Source organism: Marmota marmota, unplaced genomic scaffold (assembly GCF_001458135.2).
Source record: "Marmota marmota marmota unplaced genomic scaffold, marMar, whole genome shotgun sequence".
In the NCBI taxonomy this organism is placed as follows: Eukaryota; Metazoa; Chordata; class Mammalia; order Rodentia; family Sciuridae; genus Marmota; species Marmota marmota.
In genome coordinates this window covers 13,149,340-13,165,789 of record NW_026000082.1, presented here as the reverse complement: position 1 = coordinate 13,165,789, position 16,450 = coordinate 13,149,340, and the positions used below count along the sequence as shown (strand labels likewise).

Here is a 16,450-nt window from a genome sequence, read left to right as displayed (position 1 = left end):
GTAGATGGACAGCATGATCAGTGTGCCCCAGATCCTGAAATAGCATTTCTGGCATGCTTATAACTGCAGGGTAGAAATCTTGTTTTGCTCTGAATTCCATTTGGCCCTTTTCATGAAAACTGGTTCTTACAAACACAAAAATCTCCAGGTAAGTGTCATTTCCTTAGAGAGACAGTGCTCAAGGAGAATTGCCATCTTTAAAAGAGAAACATGGCTCAGGAAGCAAAGATGCCCTGGGAAGTAGCTATTGCCAAACATCCTCCATCTGCTTCTTTTTACTAAGATGCAAGCCAAAAGGCAATAGCCTTGCTGCAGGGCAGAGTTGGTGATCAGGCAATGATGCATCTCATTGCATCCTTTGGACACCCAGTGAGATGAGAACCTTTACAAACAAAGATCACAAGTGTAAAGTAGTTTTTCAGGTTATATGCTGCAGAACTAGGATTCAAGCTTAGAACCAGCTGACTCCAAAGCACTTGTTTATTAGGCTTCCCCTCCAGTTCTTTCTTAGTGGTCACAGTAGGGTATTTGAGTCAGAACAATGAAATCTACAAAGCTCAAAACCCTAGTTTTCTAATCCAATTTCCACACGGGGCAGGACTCTGATGTCATTGAAGGGTATACTCAACCAGGTGATTTGTGTAAGTCTCTCCCAAGATAAGGAGCTCACCACTTCCTCGGGCAACATCACCACGAAACAACTCTGATTATTTAAAGCTCATTTTATACTAAAACCTGGTTTTCCCTCTTGGAGCTTCCCCTGGAGTTCCCTGTTCTGTCACTGGGGTCTATCCCCAAACAGACCAACAAAGAGTGCCTTTCAGGGACAGTGCCTGCTCTCTGACTGGCCTCTAGTCTGGGACACATCCCTCACTTCTCTCACCCATTCCCCAAGGGGCCCCTTTTAGAGGCCTATTTTCATCTAGCTGCCCATAGATGTCCCTCACAAAGGATGAGGTCCCTATATGAGCACAGGTCTACCAGATAATAACCCTTTGAACATTAAGTGTATTTCAAATGAGAAAATGTTTAAGATCCTGATAAAAACTAGAAATCACTACACATTCAATGTGAAAAATATGAAAAGGACCAGAAATGAAAAGAGAAAGAAATCATGGGTAATTCAGTCTTAATGTGGATTCACCCAGAAGTTCGATGTTGTTTATATGGAAAGTGATCTCAAAAACTACTGGTAAAGGGTGGAGAAGAGAAGAAGTCAGCAATGGGCCTGTTACAAAGCAATTTACACCAAGATAATTAGAGCTTAAACTCTTCCAGCCAGTGTAGGATGTGCAACTCTCAGTTATCCCCAAAAGGGCCAGGAAGCTGGGATTTATATATAGCTTTCAATTAGTCACTGGTTGTGGGCTGGTAAGGGGATGGAACACATTAATTATCCCATTCTGAACTGCCCAGTGTATAGACAGAGCCTGTTGTGGATCCAAGAAAGCCCTCAGGCAAAGAGATATAGATGCTGACAGTTAACTCTGGACAAAATATTCTACAACTCTAAGACCCAAGAGGACACAGACAGGACATCCACAGCCTGCATTATACCCAGAGACAGCTGTTTAACAGTTTAGTGCATTTCCATCCACTGTTATATGTGTATAGTTATGCATATATTTGTGTTTATTTAATTAAGTTGGGGTTATACTATATATTTAGTAGTGTGTCTTGATATTTCACTTAACATTGTCTCATAAGAATTTATCCATAGTCTTACATATTATTTGAAAATGTGTCTTAATCGTTCTATACAATTCCATTGCAAGGGTGTCCAATAGCTTATTTAGCCATATAAAAGTAGACTCTTCAAAGATCTAAGGTGGTATTTTTTGTTTGGTTTTGTTTCTTAAGAGATGGGGTCTCGCTATGTTTCAGGCTAGCTCTCAACTCCTGGACTCAAATAATCTTGCTTCTTCAGATTCCCAGGTAGCTGAAACTAACAGTGCACACCACCGTGTCTTTCTCTAAGGTACTTTTCAATGGAAATTGACTATCAAATAACTGGGAGGGAAATCCTGCAGAAATGGCAAGGGCAGGAGTCTGGGACTAGAGTCCGAGGAGGAGATGGACAAGAAAACTAGAGAAGAAGTGGTAGTCAGGAACATCAAAGCCCATCTCCCTATCCCTTCCTATTAGAGAGCATCCCACAGTGCTTGACACCTAGTAGGTACTCAACAATATTTACCAACTGCCTACCATGTGCAAAGCCCAATACAAGGGGAGGACAAAGCTGACAAAATGTGGTCTGACTCAGCCTTCAGGGGACATGTGAAGAATATGTGGAATACCTACTATGTGTTAAGAATGTGTCAGTGTCATTCATTCTTACTACTGCCTGTGCTAAGTTTTGGTCACTCTCATTCTTCAGACAAGAAAGCTGAGGTTCAGAAGGTTAAATAAGTCAGGCTCAGTCTGACTTACAGGTGTGCGTGGTGGTACACACCTGTAATCCCAGCTGCTTGGGAAACTGAGACAGGAGGACGGCAAGTTCAACGCTTGCCTCAGCGACTTTGCGAAGCCCTAAGCAACTTAGCAAGACCCTGTCTCAAAATAAAAAAATAAAAAGGACTGGGGATGTGGCTTGGTGGTTAAGTGCCCCTGTGTTCAATCCCTGGTATGAATAAATAAATAAATAAAGCACATCGTGGCATATAACTGTAGTCCCAGCACTTGAGAAGCTAAGGTAGGAGGAACACTTGAACCCAGGAGTTTGAGACCAGCTCGGGCAACATAGCAAGAATCCTTAAGAAAGAAAAAATAAATAAGTAAAAAGTTGAATAACTGCAGCAAGGCCCTTTAAGAAAGAAAGAAAAACAAATAAAGAGTGCATGATAACCCAGCAAGAGCTCAAAGGGTTTCCAGCTGGGCCCTAACATGGGTTGGTCTGGTTCCAAAGTCCTTTGTTCTTTCCTTACCATACCAGCCTCCTAACCAGGAGGGAAGTGTTAACAGCGCTGAGGAAAGTATCCTGAATGGGTTAATCTGGCATGTGGGCAGGATGGGGAGAGAAGGATGACCAAGGAAAGCATTGGGAATAGAAAATTTGAGCTGGGATTGTGGCTCAGTGGTAGAGCGCTCGCCTTGCACATGTGAGACCCTGGGTTCGATCCTCAGCACCACATAAAAATAAATAAACAAAATAAAGATATTGTGCCCATGTATAACTAAAAAAAATATTTAAAAAAAAGAGAGAATAGAACATTTGAGAAGGAGTTTCCAGAATAGGTAAGATTCCAATGTGGGGAGATGAGAAATGGGCTTGTGAAATAGGAAAGAAAGACAGTGAGCCCTAAATAAGCCAGTTTTCTAGAGACCAGATATATTATGATATAAAAAAAGAAAAAAATCCATGGTCTTTGCACTAAGTTCCTGAGACAGAGCTCCTAAAACCCTTATAGACAAGGGTGCTAGGAGAAACTTTTGTTCTAATAGTCTGTCCTTCAGTTCCTGACACAGAGCCCCCAAAGGGTGATAGAAACACCTTTTGTTCTAATGAGGCAACCCTTAGTGGGCTCCTGGAGAGCTCCAGGTGGGGGCTGGTTGCCAGGGGAACCACCCATGTGATCAAAGTGCTGGAACTTACAACCCCACTCCACCCCCAACCCATCCTCTAGGGAGGGAGATGGGCTGAAGGTTGAGTTGTCACCTATGGCCAATGGCGTAATCAATCATGCCTATGTAATGAAACCTCCATAAAAACAACAAACAGCAAAAAAAAAAAAAAAAAAAGGACAAGGTTCAAAGTCTCTAAAGGGCTGTGCTCTCAGAGAAAACATGGAAGCTTCTCAGCAACCATCCATATTTTGTTCTACATATTTCTTCCATTGGGCCATTCATTAATAAGCTGGAAAACTCAGTTTTCCCTGAGTTCTATGAGCCTTCTTAGCAAATCAGTCAAATCCAAGGAAGGGGATCATAGGCACACTAATTTATAGCTGGTGCGTCAGAAGTATAGGTGACAACCTTGTAATTGGCATCTGAAGTAGGGGACAGTCTTATGGGATCCAACACTATCTTAAGTTTATTGGGTTAAATAATAGGATAACCAGCTGGTGTCCACTAGAGAATTGCTTTGTGTGTGTGGTGGGGGAGACCCACATAACTGGCATCAGAAGTGAATTGAGTAATAAGTGAGGAAAACACATTTTTTTTCCTTCATGACCAAGGTCTGATTTGGGCAGAGGCATCAAGGTAGGAGGGTGAGGGTACCAAGAGTGGGAGGTATTTTAGATGTGGAGTTGACACTGATGTGAACAGAAGGACCATGGAGCATGGGTCAGAAATTACCTTGAGGCTGGAAGGACAGCTTGTTTTTAAGTAAGACCTACCATGTGTCTTGCTTTTGGGGGGCAGGGGCCTTTAAGACCATTTCCAATTCCTTGGGACAGGAGCAGGTTAAGGAAAGCAAGGAGGAAAGGAGAGGAGGAAAAAGGAGCACATACTAAGTCCCAGTTACATGGAGACAGTGAGCCATGTCATGTTATGTATGTGGTGAGTACATGGCATATAGTTGTGGCATATAGTATGTGGCATATAGTATGTGGCATATAGTTGATGCTCACCTATGCTTATGCACAGAAACTCTGATCAAGACAGGTATGGACAGAACCAAAGTCAAAACTGATTCCATGCTGCTATAACATGGTGTCTCCCAAGCCCCCTGACACTCAGCCCCCCGTGTGGTCTTCTCTCCCCAGTGTTGGCGCTCTCGTGGGCCTCTCCATAGCAGCTGTGGTCCTCCTGGCCTTCATTATCACTGCCTGTGTGCTTTGTTACCTGTTCATCAGCTCAAAGCCTCACACAAAATTGGACCCAGGTTTAAGCTTACAGATGAAAGGTAAGGAAGAGGTGTCCTTGTATCCAGCAAGCTGGCATCTTTCCACAGGGTAGATGATTAGAATTGATGTTTGGAACATTTGCCTCCTGAGTGTTCCTGGAATATTCAGAAGCAGCAGCACATTTCTCAGGAGGTTCATGATCTGAACATTTCCATCCTGAATTCTCCATGTGTTCAGTGTTTATCAGAGTCATTTAATGTAATCACCACTCCATTTGTCAAAGAGGTCAATTCATGTGGTGGATTTTCTAAAACAATGTTTTAATTCTAGCCCTAAGGGAATACAAATGGATCTTAATATTATTCCAAACAAAACAGAATTAATGTAAAAAATGCTGCTCCCCAAACTCACAATGTAGTCAGAAACTCAAAACAGGATTTTTAAAAAATTATTTTTCATTAGCATAGGCCATCAAGAACCTCTTAGGGACCAAAAAAAAAAAAAAAAAATGTGTGCTTTTTTGCACATATTTTTAGAACTCCCTGAAAGGAACTATGAAAGAAAAAGTTCCTATTAGCAAAATATCTTTCAGTATAATTTAGTAGACAACATTCAAAATAGGTATTATTATCTCCATTTTACAAATGAGAAAATCAAGGCTGAGAGAGGTTTGGTGACTTGCTCAAGGTGTCATAGTTGACAAATGGCATGCTGAAACCCATCCCATGACTTTCCACCTCAAATCTTCTGCCCACCACACAGGGTCTGTGCAAGTATAAAACTAAGCATAAAATTGTTTGGTACCAAAGTTAACAATTTAAATTAATGTTAAGTTAGTGAAGAAATTGGTTAGGCAAAGTAGAGGAGAAGTTATCCCAGGATAGATAAATCATGGGTAAAGATGTGGGCAGGACTGAGCGATAACCTTTGCAGTGACAGGGACATCATGGGAAATAAGCCAAGTAGGATGGGAGAGGAATTTAAGCAACAGAAGAAAGAGTGACCAAAAACAACAATAACAAAAAAAAAAAAAAAAACAGGGAGGGGGCTGGGGATATAGCTCAGCTGTTGGTAGGGTGCTTGCCTCGAATGCTGGGTTCAATCCCCAGCACCACCAAAAAAAACAGATAAGATAAGTAGAAAGGGCAGGGTGGTAGTAGCTGAGACTCTGAAGAAAACAGGATAGAGCTGAATGTCCTTATTTGTAAAAGATTATTTTTAAAAGATTTTTGTAATTTAACAATAAATAGGCAATAAGCAATAACACAAGAACCCTTCCCAGATCCTGATGCCTACTTGCCTGAATTATCCTGCTGTGGCTGAGCACCAAAAAGTAGGAGGGGTGACTGTCAAGAGCAGAAGGATTTATCTGCTCCCTTTGGAGTCAGGAATTATTGAGAGGTAGTGTCAGCTGACTAGGAAAAAATCCTGAATACAAGGACAAATTGTCAAATTTGCCTACATCAAATATGAATAACATAAACACAGCATATATAAATTTGTTTAAAGTAATGGACTGCATAGACACACACACATACTTATATACCAATTTATATATAAACATGAACATCCTTATGCACTCACACTACAGTGGATCCTCATTGTGAACTTGTCTACTTGCTAAAATATATTTGTAAACTCTAAGTCAATACTTAAGTTCCTTCTGAGGTCATTTGCAAATATGGACATGTGTAGAGTGGCAAAAAATTTGAGGTGCACATGTTCCCAGTTAACGTCGAACAAGAGCAACACTTTGTGTTTCAACTCTCACACTGTAAACAATTGTCCTCTTTGCAGTCTGTTTAGAGCCATTTAAAAAAATTTTTGTTGATGATTTCTCTTTTTAAAATGACCTTCAAGCCAGGTGTGGTGGCATTTGCCTATAATCCCACCTAATCAGGAAGTTGAAGTGGGAGGAACACAAGTTCAAGGCCAACCTCAGCTACTTAGTGAGACCCTGTCTCAAAAAAATGAAAAGAACTGGGGGTTTAGCTCATGGGTAGAGCACCCTCAGTACAATCCCCAGTACCACAGGGTCAGAGGGAAGGTAAAGTCCTCTAAGCCCAGTGTTGAAGTGCTGCCTAAATTCGTACAACTACTTTGTAGAGCAATTTGGCAATATGGAATATATATACCCTATAACTCAGCAATTTTACTTCTGATTATCTGTCTTAGAGAAATAGTTGCTTCAGGAGAGGACTTATAAAGTAGTTTTCATGACAGTCTGTCATAATGGAAATAAACTAAATGCTCACCTGAAGAGAATGGATAAGTAGACTGTGATATAGTGGAATAATAAAATATGATACAGTCATTAAAAGGAATGAACCAGCTCTAGATACATTATCTTGTTTGCTCTTCATAATAACTGAGTAGGGTATAGATCTGATTACTACTTTCATTTTACGTATATGAAACTGAGACTCAAAGTCAACTAGTTAATAAGTGACAAAGCTAACTCTACCTCTATCCTCCTTCCTTTCCGTTTCCTGATTGCTGCAAAAAGAAAGTCCCTTGACAGTGACAGACACTGTTTGAAACTTTACATGCACTATTTTATCTAATCCTCCTAACTACTCTGGTGAGACAGGTATTGTAATCACCCTTCACAGATGTGAAAAACAGTTTTCAGGGAGATTAGATGACTTGCCCAAGGTTTGTGAATTGTGGAGCTGGAATTCAAACGTGTACCTTTCTGCCTCCAAAGTTCTGGTTTTTCCGTCTCACAGGCCAGGACTGTGGATGCTCCACCCTACTCACCTAGCCCTACCCCATCATACTGCTTATCCGCCTGGCAGCCTTTCTGGCTAAGGGGGATACAATAATTCCACCTTGGCCCTGAGAATGGAAACCAAGCTCCCGATTTTCACTTTGTGCCACCAGCCAGATTATTTAGTTTCTAGGGTTTGGAACAGCATAATAACTCTTGCTCTTTTGTTTCTTATTTTTAAGATGTAAACTGTATTTCCTGACCTTTCCTACCAAATGATAGATTTCTCTGTCTTTTGCTCAAACTCAGCTATTAGTTCTTCCTTCCTTACCGTGTGTTCCTCTCCTTTCCTCTGCAATCAAAGTATCAACCCAGGAAGGAGGCTTGGTTCCCTCCAGCATCTGAGTTTATAGGCCTATGACTTTATGTTCACCAGGGCTCTACCTTTACAGATTTTCACTTATGTTTGCTGTCTTGCTCTTCAGTACGACATATAGAGAGATCATAGCCCCCCTTTCAGCAGAGAAAACCAAAGCACAGCAGGGAAATGACTAAGTTCATACAGCTAATGAGCTTATATAGTTGGAATGTCAACTGAAATCTCTTAGACTAGTAGAGCATAGATCATTGCACTGTTCCTTGGGGTCCTTATTTCTGAGAGAGGAGGCAAGGGTTAGGAGGGGAGTGCCTAGGCAATGGCTCAGTGGACACAGAAAAGCAGTTTCTGACACAGGCTCCTTCCCTGCCCAGGTATTCTGTCCCATCATTCCCACCCCTATCCCATCCCCCAAACTTGGGATGCTATGGAGGCTATAACATTCTCACTCTAGTACATGATGAGGAACTAGCTAGATTGGAAGGGTGAACAAGGCCCTGCTGAGAATTTTGAACACACTGTCCCATTTAACCTACTCAACTACTCTGATGGGTATTTATTGACTGTTTTGCAGAATGAGGTGAATGAATTGAGTATAGAGGTGATATTCCAACCTAGGTACATTTAATGAGGAAAAAAAAATCCGGCTAGGCATGGTGGCACATGCCTATAATCCCAGTAGCTCAGGAGGCTGAGGCAGGAGGATCACAAGTTCAAAGCCAGCTGCAGCAAAAGAGAGGCACTAAGCAACTCAGTGAGACCCTCTCTCTAAATAAAATACAAAATATGGCTGGGGATATGGCTCAGTGGTCGAGTGCCCCTGAGTTCAATCCTTGGTACACCCCCTCCAAAAAAAAAATCAGAAAAGAAGTTGAAGACAAGAGTTCTGTTTTCATCCTCCTCTGAAATGTATTGATAAGGAAGTCATTAACAAGCCATTCCCATTGACCAAAATTCAGATGGCTCCTGGAAGTCAAATGTGATGTTCTCACTGTACAGACAAGGAAGCTAAGGTTCAGACAGGGGCAGTCATGTGCCCAAGGTCACCAGGCCAGTTGGTGGCCAAGCCTTGCTTCCCAGGCCAGAGCTTAATTCCAGATCTCACTGCTTTTTAATTATTTATTTTAAATTTTTTTATAGTTGTAGATGGACAGAATGCCTTTATTTTATTTATTTTTTTAAGGTGGTACTGAGGATCAAACCAAGTGCCTCACACATGCTAGGCAAGCAAGTGCTTTGCCACTGAACTATAGCCCCAGCCCCTCACTGCTTTTTAATTAACTACACTTATGTGTGGAGAGGTGATATCTCTGAACCACATATTTGATTCCAAATTTTAGAGAGTCATATAGACAGAAAACGTAATAGTTTCATCTTTATTCATAAAAGTTTATTTTACCAAATAAAAGTAAGCTATAGATAGCTTAAGAGAAAAGATTTCTTAAATCCATAAAGCAAAATAATAAGGAATTAGAAGTACTTCAAAGTATCATTTTAAAATCCCATAATTATTCTTCATCAGTTCATTTAGTCACATATTCCTCAGTTCTTGGTTCTTCTCTCACTGTTGTGGGTCTCTCCTTTCCCTGCACCCAAAGCATCAACTCAGGAGCCTCATGTCCCTCTTGCTTCTGAGACAGTTTACAGGCATCTCCTTTACATCCATCAGAACTTTGTCCTTTACAGACTTTCATTCCATATATTTGGTTCACAGGTGTCAATGATAAGTTAGTCTTGACTTATCTCTGAGCAAGAAAAGAACCTGAGAACTTCCTTCCAGGCTAATCACAGGCTAGTCTCAAGTTTAGGATTGAGGACCTCAGGCAATGGGGGGCTAGCCACAGAGGTCCTTAGAGAAAGTTAGGAAGGTGAAGCCCTGTGCTCTAGAAAACCTGGCTCTAATCTTGACTTTGATAAGCTCATTGTGAAGTCTTAAATGAGGTTCTTTTCTCTAGAATTCAATTTACTTTATAAAATGTGTACAATACCTACTAAGAAAGTGGTTGCCAAAGTAGAGATAATGCTTATATGATACCGACTTCATTTCAAACAAATTTTAACAATTAGAAGCCCTCTCCACTTTGAAGCCCAGGGCCTCAGCCACACTAAATGTGTGCTCTGGCCTCCCACTGATCAGCCAGAGTAGCTCTCATTTTAATTATTAGGCACCTAGATTTTTATATGTTGGTCTCCTCTCACAGAGAGGAACCACATCTTATATGCATTTGTATCCTTAAGACCCAGCACAGAACCTACACTAGGGGTATTTTTGCTCTGTGGAAAGAGTGCAAGATTTGGAATCCAGCAAAATTGGTAAGCAAATCTTAGATCCAGGACTTGGTAGGAAACATGAATCATTTTATCATAACCTCAATATAGAACTTGGTATTTTTGCTTATAGGCTTCCTTCTCTCCAAAGTACCTTTTAGCTTAGGGGGGAAAAAAACAAACAGCAGCTTTTCAAAGATAGGACCTCACACCCCAACCCAGGTTTTAGGCACCATTGTGGGATTTTAATAACTGCTATTACATATTAGCTAAAGGAAGGGGCAGGACTGTGTGAGATCCAATGGCCTATTCCACTGATTTCTCTGGAAGGCTGTGATTGTGGAATTAGGGACCCTAGGATACAGATGTAAAGGAGGCCTTAGGATCTGGAAAAAATCATGAAAAAAAGACGTGGTGGGTCCACAAGCTCTGTAAAAGCTAGAAGTGTGATGTGGTTGCCAAAAAACGGTGAGGGAATCTCAGGCCACAGCAGAAGTACAGGGTCTGGAAGAAAAGGTGTAATGATCCTCCTCTACTTCCAATTGGATAAAACACACCAGTCATCACATCTCAAAGGCAGCTTTTTATCATCTACTCAGTAGGTTCCCAACTTTGGATTCTAATCATCTGAAGGTCTGCAGATACAGCAGTGGGGATTGTTGAGCAATGTCCAATAGTCCAAAGGTTTTACTGGGACCAAGTTTCTTTGTTTTGCTTTCAGCTAGAATCAGATCAGTTGGGGAGGAGGTGTTAATACGCGTTCTTTCCTGTTTACCAGAGCTCTTTGACCAATACAAAATGGGAAAAAAAAATAGTACTTAATAAATATAGTCTATTATGTAGATAGAACCCTTTAAAACTTGGAGTTAAAAAAAAGAAAAGAATAAATTGAGACCAGACCTACTTTCTACTCTACTTATGAAATGGTACCTGAGATCTAGAGAGGAAAAGAAGTAGGCATAAAGTACTACTGTGATTTAATATCAAAATGAGGACTTGAACCAACATCTTGTAACTCCTGGAAGTTCAAGGAATTCTCCAGAGTCCTGAAAGCCAGCTGCTCACAGCTCTGCAATTTAAGAGGGACTTTGACCAATCAGAAGGTGATCAGAGACAGGTGAGCAGCTCAGGTCTGGGAACCAGGTCATGCAAGAATAAGGTGAAGAGTTGAGGATATTTGGTCTTGAACAGAAGAGACTCAAGGCTCATACTTGGACCATAGATCTTTGCAAGGCTCTTTCGGGACAGGAGAAGCAAATCTTTTGTGAGGGAATGGAGAAAAGAGCTGGAATCCATGGGAGAAGACATAGAGAGACAAATGTTGACTCAAAAATAAAGATAGTAGGACACGGTGGTGCATACCTGTAATCCCAGCTACCCAGGAGACTGAGGTAGGAAGATCTCAAGTGCAAGATCAGCCTGGGCAACTTATCGAGACTTGTCTCAAAATATATAAAAAGAGCTGGGGATGTAGATCAGTGATTGAGCATGTTGCTTACCATGTGTAAGAACCTGAGTTCAATTCCCAGCACCAAAAATAAACAAACAAAAAAGAATAAAAAGGCAAGTCTCAGAATGGGAAATATAGTCCTATATCTGACCAAGAACTTTTATTCAGAATGTCTAAAGAATACTCTCAACTCAACATTATGAAAACATACAGACAGCATAGTGACACATGCCTATAGTCTTACCTACAGGAGGCTAAGGTGGAAGGATCACTTGAGCCCAGGAATTTGAGACCACCCTGGCCAACACAGTGAGAACCTGTCACAAAAAAAGAAAAAGAAAAGAAAAGAAAGACATACAATCCCATTGGAAAACTAGTCAAAAACTTGAACAGACACTTCATAAAAGAGGATATACTGATGGCAAATAAACACATGAAAATATATTCAACTTCATTAGCCACTAAGGAAATGAAAAATAAGCAAATGAGATATCATTACACACCTATTAGAATACTAAAGAAGAAACACTAAGTACCAAGTGAGGAAATTTTAAAAAAATAGTACAAAGATGCAATATGCCCTCCATCTAATGTTCTTATGTGGAACTGGATCTCATACACTGCTGTGGGGGGATGTAAAGTGGTACAGCCATTTGGGGGGACACTTTTTGGTGTTTCTCGTAATGTTAAACATTTTTTTTAAGTCTTCTTATGTATTAGTTTCTTATGGCTGTTATAACACATCATCACAAACTTGATAACCTAAAACTATAGAAATTTATTCTCTCACATGTCTGGTGATTAGAAGTCCAAAATCGGGCTGGGGGTGTGGCTCAAGCGGTAGCGCGCTCGCCTGGCATGCGTGCATCCCGGGTTCGATCCTCAGCACCACATACCAACAAAGATGTTGTGTCCGCCGAAAATTAAACAATAAAAATAAATAAAAATTATTTAAAAAAAAAAAAAAGAAGTCCAAAATCAATTTACTAGGTCAAAAATCAAAGGCTGTAAGCCAGATGCTATGGTATATGCCTGTATTCTCTGCAGCTCAGGAGGCTGAGGAAGGAGGATCTCAGATTTGAAGCCAGCCTTAGCAACCTAGCAAGGTCCTAAGCAACTTAGTGAGATCCTGTCTCTAAATAAAAATATTTTTTAAAAAGGTCTGGGGATGTGGCTAGGTGGTTAAGCATCCCTGGGTTCAATCCCCAGTACCAATGTCCTCGCAATATATGTAATGACTTGGATAAACCACAAAGCTATTAGGCTAAGTGAAAAAAAAAAAAGTCCTATTTTAAAAGTAGGCTGAGTAGTCTGGGGATGTGGCTGAGTGATAGAGCACTTGCTTAGCCTACACAAGGCCCAGGATTTAATCCTAGCACTGCAAAAATAAAAATAAAAATAAATCAATAGAAGGTTGAGGGGCTGGAGTTGGGGCTCAGTGATAGAGCTCTTGCCTGGCATGTGTGAGGCCCTGAGTTTGATTACCAGCACCACATATAAATAAATAAATAAAACAAAGTCCATTGACAACTAATATATATATATGTGTGTGTGTGTGTGTGTATGTATACACACATATGTAATTTTTTTAAAATAACAATATTTTTAAAAGGGTTGAATAGAATATAATTCCATTTATATAACCCTTGAAAAATGACAAAATTATAGTCATAATGTATTAATGGTTACCCGAAGTTGGATTTATTGGAAAAGTCTGTCTCTAAAGCAGTAGTGTGAGGAAGTTTCTTTATGACGATGGAAAATTTCTTTATTTTGATTGTGGTGGCAGTAGTTATATAAATCTGTACATAGGAGTTGGAAATGTAGCTCAGTAGTACAGTACTTGCCCAGTACTCCTGAGGCCCTGGATTCAATTCCCAGCACAAAAAAAAATCTACACACAGGATCAAATGCACATAAAAAATAATGCATATGATAATGAATTATAAAAATCATTAAGATTTGTAGTCTAGGGATGGGGATGTGGCTCAAGCGGTAGCACTTGCCTGGCATGCGTGCGGCCCGGGTTCAATCCTCAGCACCACATACAAAGATGTGGTGTCCGCCAAAAACTAAAAAATAAATATTAAAATTCTCTCTCTCTCTCTCTCTCTCACTCACTCTCTCTCTCTTAAAAAAAAAAAAAAGATTTGTAGTCTAGTTAATCATACTATATCAATATCAGTCTCCTAGTTAAGAAAATACATTCTTTCTGGTTATATAAGATGTTATCATTGAGGAACACTATATGAAGGGCATACTGCATCTTTGTACTATTTTTAAAAAATTTCTTGTGAGTCTCAAATTATTTTAAGATAGAAATTTCAGGGGACTGATGATGTAACTCAGTAGTAGAGCACTTGCCTAACATGTGCAAGGCCTTGGGTTTGATCCCCAGTTCCAGCGCCCCCCAAAAGAAAAAGTTCAAAACAAAACAACAACAACAACAAAAGAAACTCATTGATTCCATAGGTAAGAAGTCCAAAAACGAGATTGGCTTTAGGCATGATTTTGAAGTCCACATTCCCGGGCCTGTGGCTCTACTCTCTCAGATTCTCTGAGAATCACTTCTGCATCCATCTTGTGCTGGATTCTCCTCAGTCTGACTTTTCTCATGGTAGTAAACTGGCTGCCAGCAGTCCCTGGGACTATATGCTTTTTGTTCCCATCAAGCTATTAGGAGAAAGAGGATGCTAGGTTTCTTCAAACAACAAGAAAAAAAAAATTAACTCTACTCTGAACAACCTAAGATCATGTGCCCACATTTAAGTCAATCACTACACCCAGATTTGTTGATTGCCCATTCAGGTGGCAAAGGAATAGGATTGCCTTATTGGCTCAAGTCAGCCAGGTCCCACTCCTGAAGCTGGGATGGGGCTAATCCAGCCCAAATATAATTGGGAAGAAATCAAATGGATATTGGATAGCCAACCCCCAACTATACTTCTTTCTTCAAATTCATTCTTCCCTTTGTTACAGAGGCAACATTCTTCCTGGATATCCTCCATAAATGTCTTAAAGCACAGGAATTTGCTAGGCAGAGAAGGTATAAAAATATCATTCTAGGCATAGGCAGACAAAACAACACAAAAACTCAGAAATTTGAAGAAATGGACCATTTAGAGAACCATGGCCCACACCTGTAATCCTAGCAGTTCAGGAGGCTGGGGCACGAGGATCATAAATTCAAAGCCAGCCTCAGCAATTTAGAGAGGGCCTAAGCAATTTAGCAAGACCCTGTCTCAAAATAAAAAAATAAAAAGGATTGAGGATGTGGTTAAGTGCCCCTGGGTTCAATCCCTGATATAAAAAAGACAGAGAGAGAGAGAGAGAGAAAACCAAGAGAAGGTTGGTGTGGCAAAGCTTTAGAGTTCTTGAGGCAAAAGTAAGAGTGAGGAAACTGAAGAGGAGAGATGGCCCAGTCCACGAAGAGCCTCAACTGCTGCCTCAGGGATCACAGGTAGTAGGAAGACATCGGAGGCTTTTGAGAAAGGACAGTCCATGGAATCACTTGATAAGAAAGATCTCTGTGTTACGGCGTGGACGATGGACCAGAAGGAGCACAACTAGAGGCCATTCCAATGGTCTGGACGGAAGAAAATGAAAGCCTGACCTAAGATGGTGGCCTTGAGGATGGAGAGAAATGGGCAGCTGGTGATTAGGTGGAATGAATAGGACTGATGAACTGCTTGGCATTGTGAAGGGCTTGGGGGAGAAGGTGTGAGAGATGACTCGAATTTTTGCCGTAATATACCTTTTTATAGAAAAAAAAAGTGGGAATTCTCAGTTTTGTCAAATGCTCCAGTTAAATCAATGGAGATAATAATGGAGACATGACTCTGGGATGTAGTAGCAAAAGAGTTTTAAGGTGTTCGGGGGACAGAAACCATGCAGAAAACATCATGAAGAGGAGTGGAGGAATAATAAGGCTAAATGAGCTTCCTTTCAAACTCAAATGTAAGAAGAATAAAGAGAATGAGGCAGTAGATGAAGAGAATCATTGAATCTGTTCTTATAACAGAGAACAATATGTTTTCAAAACTTTGTGTGTGTTAGCTGGGTAGCAAATCTGTGTTCTCATCTATAAAATGGATTTTTAATAGTACCTGACTCAAGGGGTTATGGTGAAGGTCAAATCTTCATATAACAGTTATTTATTGTCTGTCTCCCCCACTCAACTGTAAGCACATGAGAAGCATCAACAGCTTCTAGTGCATGATGTGGTATCTTGTTAATAAGTATTTGTTAAGTGAATGATGCAACTAAGACTGAACACAATGCATCACCCAAGGTAAGCACTTGGAGAAGCCAGCTGAGTGTGATTCTGGTCCGGGAGAAGGAGCTGTGAGAGCAAGTAGCCTCAGCTTGCTGTTTTTCAGGTCCCGAGGAGGTGCCTCCTGACTGCCAAGGTACTAACACAGGAATCAGGATGGAGGTGCCAGGAGGGAGTCTTCCTGGGCAGAATTACCCCTTCTTGAACCCACGATTGGAAAACAACGAGAGGCAGGCTTCAGACTCAAAACACCTCCTCCAGCACTGCTTCATGGCCACAGTGACTGCCAGTGACATTCCAGGCAGCCCTGAGGAGGCAACTGTCCCTACCCCTGACCCATGTGGGCCAGATCCATAAACACCCAATAAATGTTTCTACATCATCCCTTCTGGAGTTTCTTTTCAGTGAAAGGTAGAAATATGAATGTTCAAAGGGACTTTGGAGTCTGGTGAAATAAATAAAGACTTCTCAGCAAGGTACCCAGGTCCTTCTGCGGACCCAGCTATACTGCTCTGCCTGACCAACTACAAGTCCTGGAAAAAAATGGTCAGTAACAACTCCATAAGTCACGGAAAAGTCTGGAGAC

General features: G+C 40.8%; 1 protein-coding gene across 2 annotated transcripts in view; it reads left to right on the top strand.

Annotated features, from left to right (window-relative positions):
* Shisal2a (shisa like 2A) overlaps positions 1 to 16,246 on the top strand; it is a 20,146-nt gene extending 3,900 nt beyond the window's left edge. For both annotated transcript variants that reach the window (XM_048815375.1, XM_048815374.1), the window contains 2 exons: positions 4,707 to 4,846; positions 15,971 to 16,246. In XM_048815375.1, coding sequence (XP_048671332.1) covers positions 4,707 to 4,846; positions 15,971 to 16,221 — 391 coding nt within the window. In that variant the 3' untranslated portion in view covers positions 16,222 to 16,246. The remainder of the gene's footprint in view (positions 1 to 4,706; positions 4,847 to 15,970) is intronic.
* The last annotated feature ends 204 nt before the right edge of the window (positions 16,247 to 16,450 follow it).